The 20379-nt window shown below is 36.6% G+C and overlaps 1 protein-coding gene across 2 annotated transcripts in view; it reads left to right on the top strand.

Annotated features, from left to right (window-relative positions):
- The window catches only part of LOC5575506 (monocarboxylate transporter 8), a 163957-nt gene extending 146026 nt beyond the window's left edge, over positions 1-17931 (top strand). For both annotated transcript variants that reach the window (XM_021847031.1, XM_021847032.1), the window contains exons 12-13: positions 149-616; positions 17431-17931. In XM_021847031.1, coding sequence (XP_021702723.1) covers positions 149-616; positions 17431-17710 — 748 coding nt within the window. In that variant the 3' untranslated portion in view covers positions 17711-17931. The remainder of the gene's footprint in view (positions 1-148; positions 617-17430) is intronic.
- The last annotated feature ends 2448 nt before the right edge of the window (positions 17932-20379 follow it).

Genomic DNA, 20379 nt, shown 5'->3' on the forward strand with positions numbered 1-20379 from the left:
CAATATGAAATCATTACGTTCAAGTACCTACACAATAAAACCAACGCACACTTGAAATAATTAAACTTATTTATCAAACTCACTTCAGAATAACAATCAACATGCATCGATAACCATGACCAAACTTTATCATTCTCCCTTCTCCTAGATCGATAACATCCCGTTGCACGGCTCCCACCTCATCGAGTGACTGTCAGCACATGCTAAACCGTAGCTTTTCATCACAGCGTTTCAACAATCAATGGTATCCAAATACCCACAGTACGAATCTGTCCAGCGGTTGCCAACAAGGGGCGACAGCTTATGGCGGAATAGGCGGACAACCACAGCCACCTCAGCGTTGTCTCTCCAGTCAATTCATGAACGGTGGCCCAGGGGTGGCCCTCGGAAATGGTACTAGTGCTCCCGGAGGCACGGCCAATTACAACTATCATAGCCCATACTGCCAAAGTGCCGGCCAGCCACATCACCACCATGGCCGCTTGCACAAGAGTCTTTCATTTGCCTTCCAATCACCCATCGTCAGCAACGAGGACCGAGGCCAGCAGCAAACCACATTCCGGCAGTCCAGTCAATATGCCGCCGATTATCCGCCACCCAGTAGATGCTACTCGAGGTGAGTTTTCCTTGGTTGTGATAAATAATGTGTAGACCGTTTTTTGAATTCATCTCAGTGTTCCCACATTATTGAGGTTCATTAAATGAAGATACACACAAATGAGTATTATTTTAACATAGTGGGCATCTTCTGACCCAACACAAAACATTTGTGATTTTTACACCTGTCAACAACAATCGTATTAGGGGCCCAGATAGCCGTAGCGGTAAACGCGCAGCTATTCAGTAAGACCAAGCTGAGGGTCGTGGGTTCGAATCCCACCGGTCGAGGATCTTTTCGGGTTGGAAATTTTCTCGACTTCCCAGGGCATAGAGTATCTTCGTACCTGCCACACGATATACACATGCAAAAATGGTCATTGGCATAGTAAGCTCTCTGTTAATAACTGTGGAAGTGCTCATAAGAACACTAATCTGAGATGCTGGCTCTGTCCCAGTGGGGACGTAACGCCAGAAAGAAGAAGAAGAACAACAATCGTATCTATACAAATTTTCTAAAAAAGTTTCAAGAACAGATATATCAGATGTTTTCAAAATTTTTTATAATAAACTATCAAAGTTACTAACTCTAAGATCATACTGTCCCTCAAGAAAACATATTCTCAAACCACTTTTAATCTCATCCGTTTGGAACAAACTTTCCCGAATATTGTGAGAGAAATGAATAGGGTAAGGATGGGCAAAATGTGTCACCTGATGAAAAGATTCCCATAAATTTCCATAAAAAATCAAATTGACTTTGACTTTCTCCCTTCATAGACTCTTTCACGCAATAACAAAGTAAGATAAAAGGCAAATAGAAATTCATAATATTTGATACCTGCCATTTGACGATCAGTTTCCTGAATTCGCTCCTGAACTACATTTTTTAAACCCAGAGGCGAATTGAAACAGCCTTTGTTAAATCCATTTTTTTTTCTCTGAAGAAATATGGAATATTCACTTTATTTTCTCTACTTACCTAACATTTACATATATATTGATAAAACAAAACCAAAACAAATAAGTACAGAGATGATTTATTTTCCAACCCGTAGGCGTTTATAATAGCGGATTATTTTTTATTAAAAAAAAACCCTTAGAGCTCACATAAAAATGTTAAGCTATCAAATTGTCCCAACAATGTATATTACAGAATTATATGCAGAAAATGCAGCATTTTATAAATATAACACAAATAATATTACATTTTTACGTCGATTGTGTAAAATGTATCGCTTGAGAAATTTAGCGATACTCATTATTAATTTTTACAAGCAAGAAACGCGAAAAACAATAAAACTCATACTTAGCTCTTAAGAAGCTACGTGCTTGTCATCTAATAAAATTATTCGTGTAACCAAAACTACGCTTCATAATGAAACTAACCCACAGTTACTCTATTCACAGTGTGGTGTATAGAACTATTGGAGCTAATCGAACACGACATAAAGAGAGTGCTTGAATCGGTGGGCAGTATTGTGACCGTTCAAGTATTTGAATCAAACTATATTTTATAAATAATTCACTTTCAAGGACAAATCAACGAAACTTTATTGGTTTCAAACCAAAGTGCAGCTCAAAAAATATTCGTCTAAATTTGACCTTTATGAAACTCATTGTTTGAAGGAGAAAAAATATTATTTTGTCATTGTCCAAACAAGAAGGTCACTTGAAGGCATACCCAGACAACCAGAATGTACGTATAATGAAATCACCTTTTGCGTTGTGCGATGTTGTATAATATTGGAAAAAAACATTTTCTACTTTTTCAATTTTCCATGCAAAATGGCCAACTTTGATAAACTATATCTCAGTTATTTATGGACCGATTTGAATAAAATTTTCACAGAATATCAGACATAACTTGAATTTTAACATATATGTTTGAGTGATTTTTCCAATCACAAGTTAAAAGCAGTAACGGTTTGACTAAAGTGAATTTTCTAACGATGTTTTTATAATTGACATAACTAAACGTATTGAAGGAATAGCTTCATGGTATCTTAAATGTTTTGTCCAATACTGTATGTGAAAAGTCTTATATATAAGATGTCGCGAAAAGGCTTTATACGTACAAAAGTGGAGACGATATACGTGCACATTTTATATGATACAAAAAAAATGTAATACGAGTGTATAGATTTTGTTGCGTATTAGTATGTTCTCTTATGCGACTTAATTTATGATAACAAAGTTGATTTGACAGTGCGCATCGTACCTTCGTGCTGTGCGTACACGAATTCTCTCTGCTCTTGGAAGTTTTCCTAAAAACTACCTAAAGCAATAAAACAGTACTTTTCAGTGCTACAAAAACAGTACTTTTCAGTGCTAAAATTAAAAACGGTACTTTTCAGTGCTACTTAAACAGTACTTTTCAGTACTAATTTCTACTATTGATCCCTTTACGATCCTTGTTTGGACCCGTGCCTTCGATTTTTCGTTGGACCCGTTGGCGAAAGCTAGCGGTGGTAATCCTTCTTGGACACCGTCTAGGGAAAAAACCTCTCGAAGGTCACGTCTTTCTCGTTTATTAACTAAACATGGTATCAACAACTAACAAAAGGAAGGGTGAATCTCTGAATTCACTACTTCCTTCCAAAAAAGTGGGTTTTAAAACTGTCACTACACGTGGCAAGAATGGAAGAAAGGACGCTTCCCCGGAATGCGAAGTTTCTTCCAAGGGTGAAATGAATAATTGTATCGAAATGAGCAATCAGTTCGATGCTCTAGACAAATTTTCCGAACACCAAATCGAAGCAGCCTCTAGCCCAGGCTCTTTGATTCAAGTGAGGAAGCAAAGAGTGCCGCCTATCGTGGTCAGTTGTTCCGAATTTGCGGGATTTAGGCAGGAGATCTTGAACTCCATTAGGGGAATTAAGGTTTCCTTCCAAATCGCAAAGAAAGGAGACTGTCGCGTTTTGCCGGAAACTCTTAAAGATCGTGAACTTCTTCTCAGACATCTTGAAGAGAAGAAGCACAAATTTTTTACTTATGACGACAAAACTGAACGTTTGTTCAAAGTTGTCTTGAAAGGTCTCTCAAGTGACTATAAGTCACCTGAAGAGATCAAAAATGAAATAAATGATTTACTTGGATTTTCCCCAGTCCAAGTAATCATTATGAAAAAGAGAACCCAATCTGGCATTGTTCGGAAAGGGCTTTCTCAAGAATTTTATTTAGTTCACTTTAACAAAAAAGAACTAAATAATATTAAAGCTTTAGAAAAAGCAAAACTTTTGTTCGATGTCCGTGTGACGTGGGAACATTTCCAGAAACCTGGAGGAAATTACCAGAACCCCACTCAGTGCCGTCGGTGCCAAAAGTGGGGTCATGGTACAAAAAATTGTCGCATGGATGCTAAATGCATGATTTGCGGAGGTTCTTCTCACGCCAAAGACGTCTGTCCAGTGAAGGAAGATACCACCAAATTCATATGCTGTAATTGCGGGGCTAACCATAAGTCCAATTTTTGGAATTGTCCTTCACGCAAAAGGGTCATTGAGGCTCGTGCCAGGCAGATGAAAGATAATATCCGTTTCGATAACGGTCGTTTCCGGAATTTGCATGGTAGAGTATCGAACAATGCTCATTTTTCAGTTAACGATCGCTTGATCATGAATCATACCCATCAGGAAGATCATAATCATGCTCATTCACAAACTAATTTCAATCCGTCGGGTAGCCGTTCGAATCTTTCAATTTCGAATGTATCTACCCACGGTAAATCCTTTGCCGATATCGTAGCAGGAAATTCGAACTCCTCCCCTGTTCGATCCATGGGTACCCATTCTACTTGTTTCAAATCAAATGGAAAAAACCCTACCGCCACAGGTAACTCCGCTTCTTCGTCCACCGGAAATTCCAATGGGAAATCACATGACATGTCTGCCTCTGATTTTAATTTTCTAACTGAACAATTGAATCTAATGATTGATGCAAGGTTCAAAGCCACCACTATGACTGAAGCAGTCCAAGTAGGTGTAAAATTTACTAATCAAATTGTTATTGGATTACGTTTTTCTAATGGATCCAAATAATAATTTAAACATTTTAAATTGGAATGCTCGTTCTCTGAATGGTAAAGAGGACGAGCTGTTTAATTTTCTTACGGTTAACAACGTGCATATAGCAGTTATTACCGAAACGTATTTAAAACCTGGATCTAAACTCAAAAGAGATCCTAACTTTTTTGTTTATCGTAATGATCGACTTGATGGGGCATGTGGGGGAGTTGCAATCATCATTCATAGGCGTATAAAACATCAACTGTTTTCATCATTTGAAACTAAAGTTTTTGAAACTTTAGGTGTTTCTGTTGAAACACAGTTTGGTAAATATACTTTCATAGCTGCCTATTTGCCTTTTCAATGCTCTGGACAGCAAGTTAATTTGCTCCAAACTGACTTGCAAAAATTGACTCGCAATAAGTCACATTTTTTTGTCATTGGTGACTTTAATGCCAAACATCGGTCATGGAATAATTCTCAAAGTAATTCCAACGGCAGAATTTTATTTGATGAGTGCTCTTCAGGATATTTCTCAATTCAATACCCTGATAGCCCCACATGTTTTTCCTCTTCTAGAAATCCATCTACGATTGATTTGGTCTTAACCGACTCTAGTCATCTTTGTAGCCAACTGATTACTCATGCTGATTTTGATTCTGATCATGTCCCTGTTACATTTCAAATATCCCAAGAAGCGATCCTCAATCCTATCAGCTCCACTTTCAATTATTTACGAGCCGACTGGAATATATATAAAACGTATGTTGATTCTAATCTTGATGTTAACATTTCTTTAGAAACTAAACTTGATATTGACAATGCTCTTGAAACTTTAACAAATTCCATTGTTGAAGCCCGGAGCATTGCAATTCCAAAATGTGAAGTAAAATTTGAATCCGTGATTATAGACGATGATCTTAAACTCTTGATCCGTCTTAAAAACGTGAGGAGAAGGCAATTTCAACGCACTCGCGATCCTGCTATGAAAATTATATGGCAGGATTTGCAGAAAGAAATCAAGAAACGTTTTGCTCAACTAAGAAACAAAAATTTTGAAAATAAAATTTCTCAATTGGACCCTGGCTCTAAGCCCTTTTGGAAATTATCTAAAATCTTGAAAAAACCTCAGAAGCCAATACCGGCATTGAAAGAGGAAAACAAATTATTACTAACTAATTGCGAAAAAGCTCAAAAACTTGCTATGCAGTTTGAAAGTGCGCACAATTTTAATTTAGGACTTACTAGTCCAATTGAAAATGAAGTTACTCAGGAGTTCGAAAATATTCTCAATCAAGAGAACGTTTTCGTAAATGCCTGGGAGACTGATTTGGAAGAAGTGAGAACTATTATTAAAAAATTCAAAAACATGAAAGCTCCTGGCGATGATGGAATTTTCTACATCCTCATCAAGAAACTTCCAGAAAGTAGCTTATCATTTTTAGTTGATATATTTAACAAATGTTTTCAATTAGCATATTTTCCTGACAAATGGAAAAATGCTAAGGTTGTTCCAATTTTAAAACCAGACAAAAATCCTGCAGAAGCTTCTAGCTATCGTCCAATCAGTTTGCTTTCCTCCATCAGTAAACTTTTTGAAAAGGTTATTTTGAACAGAATGATGGCCCACATCAACGAAAATTCAATTTTTGCCAATGAACAGTTCGGATTCCGCCATGGACATTCGACCACTCATCAACTTTTACGTGTAACAAATTTGATCCGTTCCAACAAATCTGAAGGCTATTCTACTGGTCTTGCTCTTCTAGACATAGAAAAAGCATTCGACAGTGTTTGGCATGAAGGTTTGATTGTAAAATTAAAAAACTTTAATTTTCCAACATACATTGTTAGAATAATTCAAAGTTATCTGTCAAATCGTACACTTCAGGTTAATTATCAGAACTCCAGATCTGAAAGACTTCCTGTAAGAGCTGGTGTTCCTCAAGGCAGCATTTTGGGACCAATATTATACAATATTTTCACATCTGACTTACCTGAGTTACCTCAGGGATGTCAAAAATCTTTGTTTGCGGATGACACAGGCCTCTCCGCCAAAGGTCGAAGCCTGCGTGTCATCTGTAGTCGATTGCAAAAAAGTTTGGATATTTTTTCTTCATACTTGCAAAAATGGAAGATTTCTCCTAATGCTTCCAAAACTCAACTAATAATATTCCCACATAAACCAAAAGCTCTTTATTTGAAACCTTCAAGTAGACATGTTGTCACGATGAGAGGGGTTCCAATAAATTGGTCAGATGAAGTTAAGTATCTAGGGCTCATGCTAGATAAGAATTTAACTTTCAAAAATCACATTGAGGGCATTCAAGCCAAATGTAATAAATATGTAAAATGTCTCTATCCCCTTATTAATAGAAAATCAAAACTTTGTCTTAAGAACAAGCTTTTGATATTCAAACAAATTTTCAGGCCAGCCATGTTGTATGCTGTACCAATATGGACTAGCTGTTGTAATACCAGGAAGAAAGCTCTGCAGAGAATTCAAAATAAAATTTTGAAAATGATTCTGAGGCTTCCTCCCTGGTATAGTACCAATGAGTTACATAGAATATCCAATGTTGAAACATTGGAACAAATGTCAAATGAAATAATAAATAATTTCAGGCAAAAATCGTTACAATCTTCTATTGCCACGATTAATGCGTTATATGTTTAGGTTAAGTTAGGTTAAGTATATTAAAAACATTTTTTTTTTCTCTTATAAGCAGGTGAAATCAACTCACCTGTAAAAAAACTGAACTGCTACGGCAAATGAAATGTAATATGTTGTTAACAAAATGTTAATTAAATCTTAAATTTATTTTACCAAATTAGGATGAAAAAAAAAAAAAAAAAAAAAAAAAAAAAAAAAAAAAAAAAAAAAAAAAAAAAAAGTTGATTTGACAGCTAATACGGATCGATCCGATATACTTTGTACGAGTATACGCGACGAAATGAAATGTACATATGAACTCATGAAATAACATTTTATGCGAGGGAACTCATCGTTCGTACGATTTCATCCACCATGCGGTGTGGGAAAGATGCAATTTGTACAAATATATGACCTTGTTCGTTAGGGGGAGATCCCCCAGTGCCGGACAGCACCCAATACCGGACAAAATCGAAACATTGAGAAACCATGGTCCAATCAAGATGGTGTATTAGTAGAAAAGCTATTATGTAGACTAATGTTTGCGTAGAATAACACATTCTTGAAATATGCATGCCTTTTTAAAAAAGTAGAAAAGTTTGAAAATCTTTAAAAAATTGATGTATCTTCTTAATTTTGAGCCTATTTCGTAATTACTTTGAATATGAAAAAATAATTTGGATCCCGCAAGCATGATCAAACATAATCCTAATTTGATAGTATGAATGTATTTTGTACCATAATTGAAGTAAATATGGACAAATTACAATCTTGGTTAAGCACCTCCTGTCCCTCAGTTTCGGACAGCTTGATTTGTTATATGATATCTTTGTAATTATATGTATCAGTGTCTCAAAATACTTTCATTTTTCATGGGTTCCGTCGATCATGGTATCAAACATGCAATAAAATTAAGATGAATGAACATTCAGAACAACATCGCAAAATGTGCTATTTTTCATCATATATGAAAGATGTTTTTGATAGGCATCTTGCAAACTAAGAAAAACTCAAGTTATTCTTGTAAATGTTGCAAATGCATTGAATTTGTAATTATGAACTATTCCTATAGTGTACATATTCAATGATGTTCAAAATTACAGAATTCGAGGCCTTTCTAGACCGTGTCCGGTATTGGGTGCCACCTTTCAAGATCGATCAATTTGGTACTAAAATTCATCATCAAAACGCAATGTCAAAATTCCTATTTATATTTTCAAATTTATTTTTGTACACTATAAAAATGATAATATTTATCATAAATGGATAACACAAGCCTATAAAATCAATATTTTTCGAATTATGAATTTAGTGGCTTAAGTGTCCGGTACTGGGGGATCTCCCCCTACTGCTATTCGACTTCTGGTTGCTTTTTGTTCAGTAGCCAGCAATTTTTTTGAGATTATCACGTTGCCAGTTCATGGGATTTTCTGTTCGCCAGACTGTAAATAGAGCGACTGCACACTAGGGCGATTCAATATTTAAAAATGTTTGAAAATCCAATATCCCATATGCTCTTTACTATTCTTACCATAAAAAAGTGTTCTGTGAAATTTTTAGCTTTCTAGGTGGTGATTTAAAGATGGCCCAAAGACAATGTAGGTTTATATATTACTATGGAGAAATTTTGAGAAATGTTCCAAACACGCTAGTGCTGTAATGTTATTAGAAACGTATCATCTTATATTGAAAACTCATTCTTCAATCCTTAATGAAGGATGTTGCTGAAGCATAGCATAGCATAGCATAGACTGAATGTACATGTTACTCCGTGATTGATCGGAACTGGTAAGAATTGCACTACGATCCAAATGAATAAGGGATAGGAGTTTCCACTTACTCTCGAAGTGCAATTTTAGCAGATCTAATATTATTGATCAATAACGGCGCCGGCCAAGTCCTTACAGTCAGTTGGGATGGGGAAGGAATGTGAGGATGTAATGATTGTTGCTTCTAGAGACCGAGAAAACCTCTGCATCTCCACAATCACCACGGGAAGGGTGTTTATTAGTGAGGGAGGAAAAGATCTGGGAGTCACCTCTGGTCGATGATGCGATCCATGGACAAGGGGGAAATATACGACTTATATTTAAAGCTAGTTTTGTATTTTTGTCTCGAGAAGTTTTTGGAAAAAAATCGTCAACATCTATCATGTCGAACAATTCAAAAGACGTTTTTATTAATGACTGAAAATTACATGTATATATTTTAAATTATATGAAACAGGAAAAATGCCGACACTTGTAGTGACGAACCATACATAGTTTGTTTGAAAATTACATATGAGTATTACTGTGCATTTTGTCTCGATTTGGTAGAAGTTTTAGAAAATACGTCAACATTCACAATGTCGAACAATTCAAAAGATAATTTTTGATAATGTCAAAAAGAGAAAAATATATGTATATTGAAATTGTATAAGAAAAAAGCATAATGCCGACACTTACAGTGAAGAACTATTCAAAGTTTGTTTTAATATTACATAAAAGTTACGCTTTCAAGAAAAAATGTGTTATGATAAGCATGAAACGAACTCACCAGTTGGTAATCCATTCTCGACTGAACACAATACTGACACTGACAGCAAAACTTCTTGGCGTCCCGAAAACAAACCGTCTTGCTTGGGCCTTCCAAAATACCTACCCAGCAAGACGCTCCAAAACAGGGAAAAAAAAATCTCCGGCGACGAATACACGCGCGAAACCGCGAGCAAAATCTATCGGACGACGCAAAACCGAACTGTCCTGCTTAGGCTTCACGAAGCACTACCCAGCTAGACGCTCCAAAACAGGGGAAAAAAAATTCTCCGGCAACGAAAACACGCGCGAAATCGTTAGCAAAATCTATCGGACGACGCAAAACCGAACTGTCCTGCTTGGGCTTCACGAAGAAGTTGCTGAAGAATTAAACCCTTTTTGAGCTAATATTGTTTGAGATTTTTGTACATGTTTGCAGGGCTATAATTCAATACTAACCCCTCTACCGGCAGCTTCATTTTTACCGCAAGAAAAAAAATCAAATCGCGATAACTTTTTTGTTTCTTGGTATTTTTGCACATTTTTTTCACTCTTATTTTCAAAAAAAAAACTCTTATAGTTTAAGAATCCGTGTCGATATTGAAGATTGGTGATCTGGTGTTAAAGATATTCCAATGGTCCGTGGGGGACTGACATTTTCCATTTAAAATGTCTGGGCCATTTTGTTTTACGTCAACTTATCGAAAAAATAAAATATGGGTTATACAATGCCATATAATCAGGAGCTACTCTGAAAAAATCATACAAATTGGTTAGGTATTCTTTGAGACATCCAAAAATTACGATAAGAGGTTTTTTTCAAATTTTCAAGAACTTTATTTAGCCAGCGTGATACCAGCAACATAAATACTCATTACTTAAAGACGGCTGCACCAAATAACTTTATTTTTCACAACATACTCCCATAAATGTATTATTTTGAAGAGTGAATATCCGAATACGTTAAAAATTCTGTAGCTTGAGATATATACGTGCGTTATGGTTACGCGTCGGTCTCCCAAGGAATTTCGGAATATCTCTGGATCCATATGACCAATGATCAATATTGACACAGATTCTAAAACTATAAGAGATTTTTGAGAACTTGTGAAAAAAATGTGTTTGGAACATATATCCGATTTCTCCATAGTCAATTCCATATAAACCTGCATTGTCTTTGGGCCACCTTTAAATCACCACCTAGAAAGCTGAAAATTTCAAAAAATACTCTTTTTATGTTAAGGATGGTAAGGAACATATGAGAGATTGGATTCTCAAACATTTTTTAAATTTTGAACAGCCCTACTGTACACTGACCTATCTTGCCCCTGCTAACCCTATGTCCCAATATGTGTATCGACATACTGTGACGTTCATAATGGAGCTGGATCAGCATAAACGCAAGAGTTTCTCTTTTCTAAGGGAAATGAGAAGTGTGAGGTCTGCTAATGATGGCCAAATTATGCAGGACCATTCACAACGCTTACTTCAGGTATGGGCACAAAATAGACTTCTTAGCATACACGAACTACGGGATAAGCCTTTCATGGTGCCGGGAACGAAATACAGAACATGCAAACAAGACCAAGTTTTGAATTGATTATGTAAATTTTTAAATCCATTCGATGTCACAAAATTATATCAAGTTTGAAAGTTAATGTGGCGAACTAATCATTACAGTAATCAGCACTAAACATATTTCTTTGGTTAGTTTTTTATTATATAAGGCAGCCGAGTATATCAAAAACGATTTTGTAAGTTTTACATTTTTATTAGGCAGCGTCCATTAATTACGTAACGCTAAAATTGGAAATTTTTGAAAACGGATTGCGGATTCTTTCACACGCTTCACTATTGCACTTATAACATAAACCCCTACCGGGAAACGACTGCTAATGGGCCCTTAGCAGCTTAGCAGGTAGTGGAACATTCTCGTTGGAAACATTTCTACAACACTGTGAAACTCTTTTTTACATCTTGTACCCTTTTTAGAAGCTATCTGGCAAGACAAAGTTGCATGCAGAGCAGGACCAACTAAATAAACAACAATTTGACATAAAAAAAACTGTAGAAGTAATGCCATTCTTACTGAGATAGAGTAGTTTTTCAATAAGGGGGCGTATTAAACCTTTTTACCTTACATGGCCAAAACCTGAGAGAGGCTCGCGAAGACGAAAAATATCAACGTTATATGCAGCCCAGATTCCGCTGTCACGAAACGTCAAATGCAGCCCGTCGTTTCTATGGCTGAAAAAGTGAAAAGTATTATATTCAAAATAAACTATTATTCCAAACCTCAGTCAGCAGAGCAGTTTTTCCAAAGATGCTTATAAATATAAACACAAGACTAGTTATTTAAAATGTCTGCTACGTTAGCTGACGTGAAATTTCACTCAAAAATGCCGTTTATGCTTCGGAGTGATGCAAACTCAATAGTTTTTTGCTGAGATGGTCATGTGGGAGCTTGAACAGCTTGCGCAAAATTGATGTACACACTAAGTGGAATAAGAAAAAACTCAGCGATTGCAGAAAAAGAAGACCGTCTCCGTGAGTCTCGCCTCAGGGCAAAACTATATCCGAAAAGTAATATTATTACAAAATGCACTCAAATTTTGGCTGGACACTTAGAATCACATGTGATGGTACGCCTTGTATCAAATGGGTGGTGTGAATTAAAATGATTACTTGAACCACGTTAATACATAGTTAAGTCATGTGATTTGGTAATCAACGGCATTTATAGACATATCATGAGCACTTAGCTTCATTGAACATTTCAACTCTCTTATAAAAGTGAAGTTTTTTTTTTTGTTTCTTTGAAGCATGTTTTGGAACATAAAATAACACAGCGTAACAAAAATGACATTCTTGCGTGTCTCAAGAATCAAATTATGTGTCTCTAGTAGATTTTGGGTCGCTGAATCTGATGCCATTCCCAGAAATGTTCCAGCACGTCACAATTTTTAGCTACAGATCGCCAAAGTTGTATTAAATACTGATTTCATTGATGTTAAGGACTGTTCATTTTATACAGTGGACAATTTGTTTATGCTATATCTTTTTCATTTATTAATAAAATCGTAATCGGTTTTCTGTGCATCGTCCAACTATTATTCTACAATGCTATGAAAATATATAATCTTGGAAAATGCTTTTAGTTGAAGAGCTAAATGTTTTTCCTAAGATCAGCTTCGTCAAAGTTCGACAATATTTTTCGCATAACAAAAATTCTCACATTTCTGAACAAATTGTATGTTTGTATCCTTTACTATTCTACTAAAGATATAACTTAAAAATAAAACAAATAGATTCCACCATTCTCTGAAATTAGGCAACTTTAGTACTTTATCCATTTATGGCCCAATTTGCTGATACACCATCCTTTCACTCCCAGCAAAAGAAAAAAGTAAAAAGCGTGTTCAAAACTATTACTATTACTATTACTAACGAAACTATTTTTGTATAAACAAGAGCTAAATCGCGAGCTTAACCCGCAGTCTTAAGTATAAATTTTACTCTTTATGGTCCTTTAACTAAAAAGTCTCATACTTTTAAAATATTGTACGCATATTTATCGATCTACATTAAATTGTAAACGTTTTTCTTCGAATGTTTCAATTGGTAATCTCAGAATAGAATATTATGAAAACAACATATGAAAAAATAAACGATTTTTTACAGTAGTACAAAGCGAACTTTGAAAGGTCTTCTTAAAATAAAGCAATCTTTTTTCTTTTGTGCTTTAAATGTGCCGTGGGTACTAAATAAGTAACCCATGAAGGCGTAAATTGTTTTTCATATTAATACTATAAAGCCTGTCCACGATAAATTTCGGACACGGATGGCGGGTGTACCACAGAAAGTTCGAGAATTTTACAGAAAGAAGGATTAACATCCTTGTCAACTGTTTATTTTGTAGATATAACTCTTTTATTCTGAAATAAACAATTGTTTTTGTTGAATTATGAGTAACTTTTTTTTTGCTGCCATTATTTGGGTGTCCGAAATTTAACGTGGACAGGCTTTATTAGTACTTCCGTCAGGACGTACTTTAAACATATCAGTTCACTTCAAATTTAGAATATTTTCCTCTAAAAATAACGGGGAAAATGATTTTATTATATCTGTTAAATTGTTGCTCCCAAAATAACTTGATTTCTATCATCAGGCTTCTAATTGATAATGCTTTCGAAGAACAAGCCTTTTTGAAAATTAAAAATATACAGTTGTGTTCAGAATAATAGTAGTGAAAGCCGATTTTCATACAAAATGCTCAACTTTGGCATGCTGTAACTTTGTTTTCATATGAGCAATCGGCATGAAATTTTGACAGTGAACTACAAATATGCTGAAATTCATTATCACAAAATTTGAAAATTTTCACACTACCGGCTAAAAAGTTAAGGACCAGGTGAAATCGCTCAAAATAATAGTAGTTTTTCTTTTGTAAATTTTTGTTCAGCAACAATTAAGTAAAAAATTGTTTTGTCTATATATTTAAAGCTTGGGTGGAAACGGTTGAAACGATGTGTAAAGAAAAATTCTAAAACTCAAAATACAGCAGATATTTAAATTATTAAAACTACTATTATTTTGAGCGATTTCACCTGGTGCTTAACTTTTTAGCCGGTAGTGTGAAAATTTTCAAATTTTGTGATAATGAAATTGAGCATATTTGTAGTTCACTGCCAAAATTTCATGCCGATTGCTCATATGGAAACGAAGTTACAGCATGTCAAAGTTGAGCATTTTGTATGAAAATCGGCTTTCACTACTATTATTCTGAACACAACTGTATATTGTCGAATTTTTCAGCCAATTTCTGTCGTCTGTTTTGTTCTCTTCGTGTATGGATTCTTTTGTTCCCCAAATCTTCTGAAAACAGTAAGATGGGCTTATATGCTTAGAAGATTTTCAGGTTTTGGGTTTAAGAGAACAACCCAATACGAAAAGAACAAACCTACTGAAAATACAACAAGTTACCCTACATCAAGCGTTAGGTTTAGCAGTGGTTCTGTAAAGTCGACTAATTAAAGCATGTGTAAGCGTTTGCTTCTTACTCTTTCCATGAGCTTCGTAGGATGCATACATTAAGGCAACAAATAAGCAAATATCGCCGTAGAATAGCAAATTTTGATTTGTGTTTCTTTGTGGCTTGGATGCTTACAGAAGTCAGTCAAATTCAGAAATTATCGCTGTTTAGTAGTCAATATGATGTAAGGGAAATAGGGTAATATAAGCGCCCTAATCATTAACTCAATCCTAATTGAATAAGTTCGCAATTACTAAAACAGTCATATGATTGAGGCAACCATATTGCGACTTTTGGACCCATTTAGACTCACCCCAAATTTCTTATTATCACAGTCGAATCTCGCATTCAATTTTGCAGTGCATATATATACAAGCAAGGTGTCTCATATGATACGTTGTTTCAGCTTCTCGACAATTGTCCAGTTAGCCTACCTAGTTAAACAAATCTTGCTGTGCGCAATAAATCGTACTATGATAATCCTTGAGTCTAATCGGGGGAAAATGTCGCAGCGAAATCATGCTTGGAGAGATGTCAAAATTATCACTGAAATCTAAACACTCGTGAAAAACCCAGAAAACAAAATTTAAAACAAAGTGAATGATTTTAGAATCATCGAGGAATGAAGTGCCACCAAACGGATTTTTATAGCAGAATCCATATATTTTCCCAATTCTTCACTTTGGGTTGTGCGGCATAAAGTGAACTTCGCCGAAGGTTTTACAACAACCATTAAGTATAGCACATTTTGTCCCACGTCAAAGTTGGCCAAAATCGTTTCATTTATTTATTTTTTTAGATGTGGAAATTGGGAAATGTTTTTCCATGATGAGTGGCGTTAAAATTGATAGAGATGTCGTAAGGAATGATTAAATTTGACTAAAGTACCATTTATCTTGGAGGTACTGCGGTGGTGCGTTTTACCCCGACGGTCCATACGTAATATAGGGTAAGAAAGGTCAAGATGAGTCAGGGGGTAAAATAAGTCAGAATAATTTTGAAGCGCATTTTATACAGTTTTGAGACATGAATAATCTTATTAGATGACAAACATGTAGCGACTTGAGGGACAGCTATTAGTTTAATCGTTTTAAGTGAAATTCGGTAGGTAAACAGTTCATATTATATCTCATTTTCTCAGCCACAAACAAAAAAAATCTTTTTCATCACATTAAAAACTTGGTCATTATGAAAAGTCTACATGGTTTGAAACAAATCATCTATGTTTTAATTTCTTGTGATTTTCTGATAAACATGTATGTAAAGGAAAAGTGAGTAGGGAAAAAGGAGTGAAAATTGCCTATCTGTTCAGAGAAAAAAATGTCTTTAAAAGACGTTGACAAATTTTGCTTCTATTTTTAAAATTTTTATGAATACTTTCTGAAAACTTTATGACTTTTCATTTGCCTTTTATCATAGCTCATTGGTGTATGTAAGAGTCTACGAAATGAAATGAAAATCATGCAAAAACCTTCATCGAATCCCTAGTACCATGTTCTAAAACAGGGAGTCCGCGGACCTCCGACTTTGTGAAAAGCTCACTGAAACGAGCACCTTGCAGTGAGCTCTTTTGCAGTGGTTACCTAGGTTGGGAAATAGTGCCCTAGTAGAACGAATTTTTGATGGACTATGTACACTTGGCACACTGTGACTGAACTAAAAAAACACCAATAAGTGATTTAGTTCACTCTGACTAAACATTCTCTTGTAAAATAATAACTAAATTAATGCTAGTAACCAAATTTAATTCAAATCGTTGAGCCAAACATATTACCGATCTGTTCATCATTTTTGAAATCACGGTCACTTCTATAGTCTAAAATCTGAAGTAATGTTAGCTCAGGACATTGAACACAAGATATACGTCCAGACAGACTGGACCATGTAAAATTCGGTCAAAGTGCATTAGTCCAGTGAGCGGGTATTTCATACAGACATCATATAACTATCAAAAACTTCCTTCGGACTCCGGAATCGACTAAAATTGCAATAATCAATCAATTAATTGCTTTCTGACCGATGATCCGCTCTGGATGCACAGAAATTGTTGTAATTTTGATCAACTATCCAAGTATGTAAAAAGGCCACAAATCAAAATCAAAAGGATCGAAATATGCAAAATTTACCAATTTCCATTGCTGAATGAAAAGATGAATAATTCGATGCCGAAAACTTGATCAAAGAACTTGCACTTTCGCGAGTTTCTCAGCGCTATGAGGAATTTCATTGTTATTGTTGGAATTTTTAAACGCAATAAGCACTTAGTCCACTCTAACTGCATACTTTTGTCGATTTTCATTGATCAGTAAAAGTAAATTTGTTGCATATCTCTCGCAAATTACATCGTTCATCAAATCTGATGTAGTAAAATGGAGTCAAGGTAATTTTATATTCATTGACATAATAATATTATTTTTTGTACTGTCTTAACGACGAGAAATTATTGTTAACAAACATAACGTATTGAAATCAGATTGATTTGAAAATTCTAAAAGTTCACGCCTGATCCGCCCATATGCTGCAGAGTATGAATATAAACTGAAGCTCATCTGCAAAGTGCTTTCCACCATGTACTAACACTGAAACCTTTCTAACCACCACACTTTTTTTTCAATCCATCAACAGATGCGAAGTACACAACCCATCCCACCGGGGAACGCCATCCTACAATCGTGCCCCCTCGGTGACTGCAGTCCATCAACCGACCGGAAGCAACGTGTGCGCCAACGGACTGCAGAACAATCCCTCCCGAAGTCGAAGCGTTCCGGAAGGGTTGGCCAACGGGCACCGGGGTGGGGCCGATTGCCATTGGAACCACTGCCACTGGACCACCGCCAACGGGGTTAACTTTTGCCGACCGACTCGACCCATTCAGGTGGTGGAACAGATTACGACATCCGTTTGACTAAAGTTTAAAATAATGCGTTTTTTCCTGTGCATCTCGATTCATCTGCTGGAGGGGCTGTTTTCCTAGTCAACTTCATGTGTGCATTAAGCAGTCACGGTCACGTTCATCTCCATAAACCTAGATAAATTTGCGATTTACCCACGCCCTATTGGGGAAAATAACTATAGGTACAATACATCGAGCAGTCTTGTGTAAAGTTTTGTTATGCGTCAAATTTACATCTGGTATTTTCTGTACAAACTTATGGTTGAAATGCACAGTTCATCGATTTCACTATCCAAACATAATAACTTCAAAAGTATTGGTTTTTGAAGCCGTCAACTTCGGGGCCTTCCTTAGCGGTTAGAATCCGTGGCTATAAAGCAAAGCCATGCTGAAGGTGTTTGGGTTCGATTCCCGATCGGTCCAGGATCTTTTCGTAATGAAAATTTCCTTGACTTCCCTGGACATAGAGTATCATTGTACCTGCCACACGCGAAAATGACAGCTTTGACAAAAGAAAGCTCTAAGTTAATAACTGTGGAAGCGCTCATTGAACTCTAAGCTGAGAAGCAAGCTCTTTCCCAGTTGGGGCATAGTGACAAGAAGAAGAAGAACCATAAAACAAGTAAGCATCCAACAACCGTGCACTTTTTATTTTTGCTTTGTGCACTGTCAGAAAGCTTAAAATAAGAAGATCAGAAACGTTTTCCAACTATTTCTCCAGTTTTGTGCCTTTGAAAATGTGAGTGGCACAAGTCGGCCATTGTGCCGGCCATCTTTGGATTCCGAGATGTTTCATCTTAAAGACACCAAATATCAGTTCGTATTCAGACGTGAAACGTGTCGGACGTGCGCGTGCACCTCGATAATCGATAATAATAAACTCGGCTTTGTGAAGATTTCCTTTGTTTCGGCTGGCAAGTCCAGCGCCATTACTATTGTATCGGTTGTGTTCAACCTTGTAAAAGTGACAGTGAAAATGGAACTCCGAAACGTTCACATCAACAGCATCCGGATCCATTTTGGATCGAAGTCCAAAATGCCATCGGACAAAGACATTTTCGGCTTCTTCCGGAAGCGTAAATGGGAACCGAACATGCTTTGCGCCATGTTTCGTGAACCCAGGGAGTTTTGCGTATACGTGAAATTCCAGTCAGAGGAGATCATGAGAACGGAACTTTTGAAGTGCGCGACAAGTGAAACCTTCACCTATGACGACGGAAGCGTTACATCGGTAACCTTTTCAACGGCCATGGGGAACTTTCGGTATGTTCGACTATTTGGTCTGCCCATCGAGGTAGAGGATAGGCACGTGGCGAGTGCGCTGTCGAAATACGGAAAAGTTCACCAGTTAGTGCGAGAGCGGTATGGAGCAGAGAGCGGATACCCAATCATGAACGGTGTTCGCGGTGCCCACATGGAAATGTCGTCAGCCGTCCCGTCTCAGCTGCGTGTTCTACATTTCCAAGTGCGCATTTTCTATGAGGGAATGCAATCGAAATGTTTCACATGCGGCAGCCCAGACCATGTGAAGCAAAACTGCCCAAAGCGACAAACAGTGAACGATCGTTTGAAGACAGCGCGTGCCGAACCGACATCATTTGCAAGGATTGTCCAAGATGGAGCTGGAGGTTTCAATCCAGTCGCGTCAACGTCCAAGGAGTTCCCTGCTTTGAGTGAGCAACAACAGACGCAGTCAGAGGTGGTGGATAAAAGTATGGAGCCAGCAGTTGATACTGGCACGACGACCCATGTGGAGGAAACGGAACCTCCGAAAGATGACGACCAAGGATTCCAGACGGTTGAATCGAGGAAGCGTGCGCTAGCAAAGAAAACATCCGGTAAGAGCACGGATGACTCTGAAACATCGGCAACAGAGGCTGATGTGGTTGAGGAAATAACGGTTCCGGAAACGCAGAATCTGCTGGCGGACCAGGTGAGACAAACTCGGTCGAGAAGTAAGAAGTCTAAAAATTAATTCATACTCGTAGTATTGTGAAATGAACTTTATATTTTCAATCGGAACCCTCAACCTTAACAGTTCGAACAGCGACGTTAATAGGTCACTTTTGCGGGATTTTGTCCTAAGTTATGACGTAGATGTGCTTTTCCTACAAGAAGTGATTTTTGAAAATTTTGGATTTCTATCAACTCACACTGCGTTGATTAATTTAAGTAGCGATAAAAAAGGGACAGGGGTATTAGTAAGGAAGGGTATCGATTTCCATTCTCAAATTTTTGATCCATCGGGAAGAGTTTTATCGATTATTATCAATGGCATAAATTTCATTAATGTATACGCACACTCTGGTACAAGCAAAAAGAAGATGAGAGACGAACTTTTTGAGAATCAGTTAACTGTGCACCTCAGCAAGAGCAATTGCAAGTACTCTGTGCTGCTGGGCGATTTCAACTGCTTCCTCGAAGCCAGCGATACGAATAGCGCATATAAAAATTTTTCAACCGGTCTCCGTTCTTGTGTAAATCTTTGCAAATTTGTTGATGTGACGAAATTTCTTAAAAAGGACCAATTTACGTTTTTTAGAGGTGAAAGTGCATCCCGTCTTGATCGTTTTTATGGCCCAAAAGAATTTGCTAACCAGGTTTCTGATGTCCAAACTGTAGCTGTCGCGTGTTCAGATCATTCAGCAGTTGTTTTGAAAATCAGAGTTGATAGGCAGGAA

The sequence above is a fragment of the Aedes aegypti genome, chromosome 2 (genome assembly GCF_002204515.2).
Source record: "Aedes aegypti strain LVP_AGWG chromosome 2, AaegL5.0 Primary Assembly, whole genome shotgun sequence".
Lineage (NCBI taxonomy): Eukaryota > Metazoa > Arthropoda > Insecta > Diptera > Culicidae > Aedes > Aedes aegypti.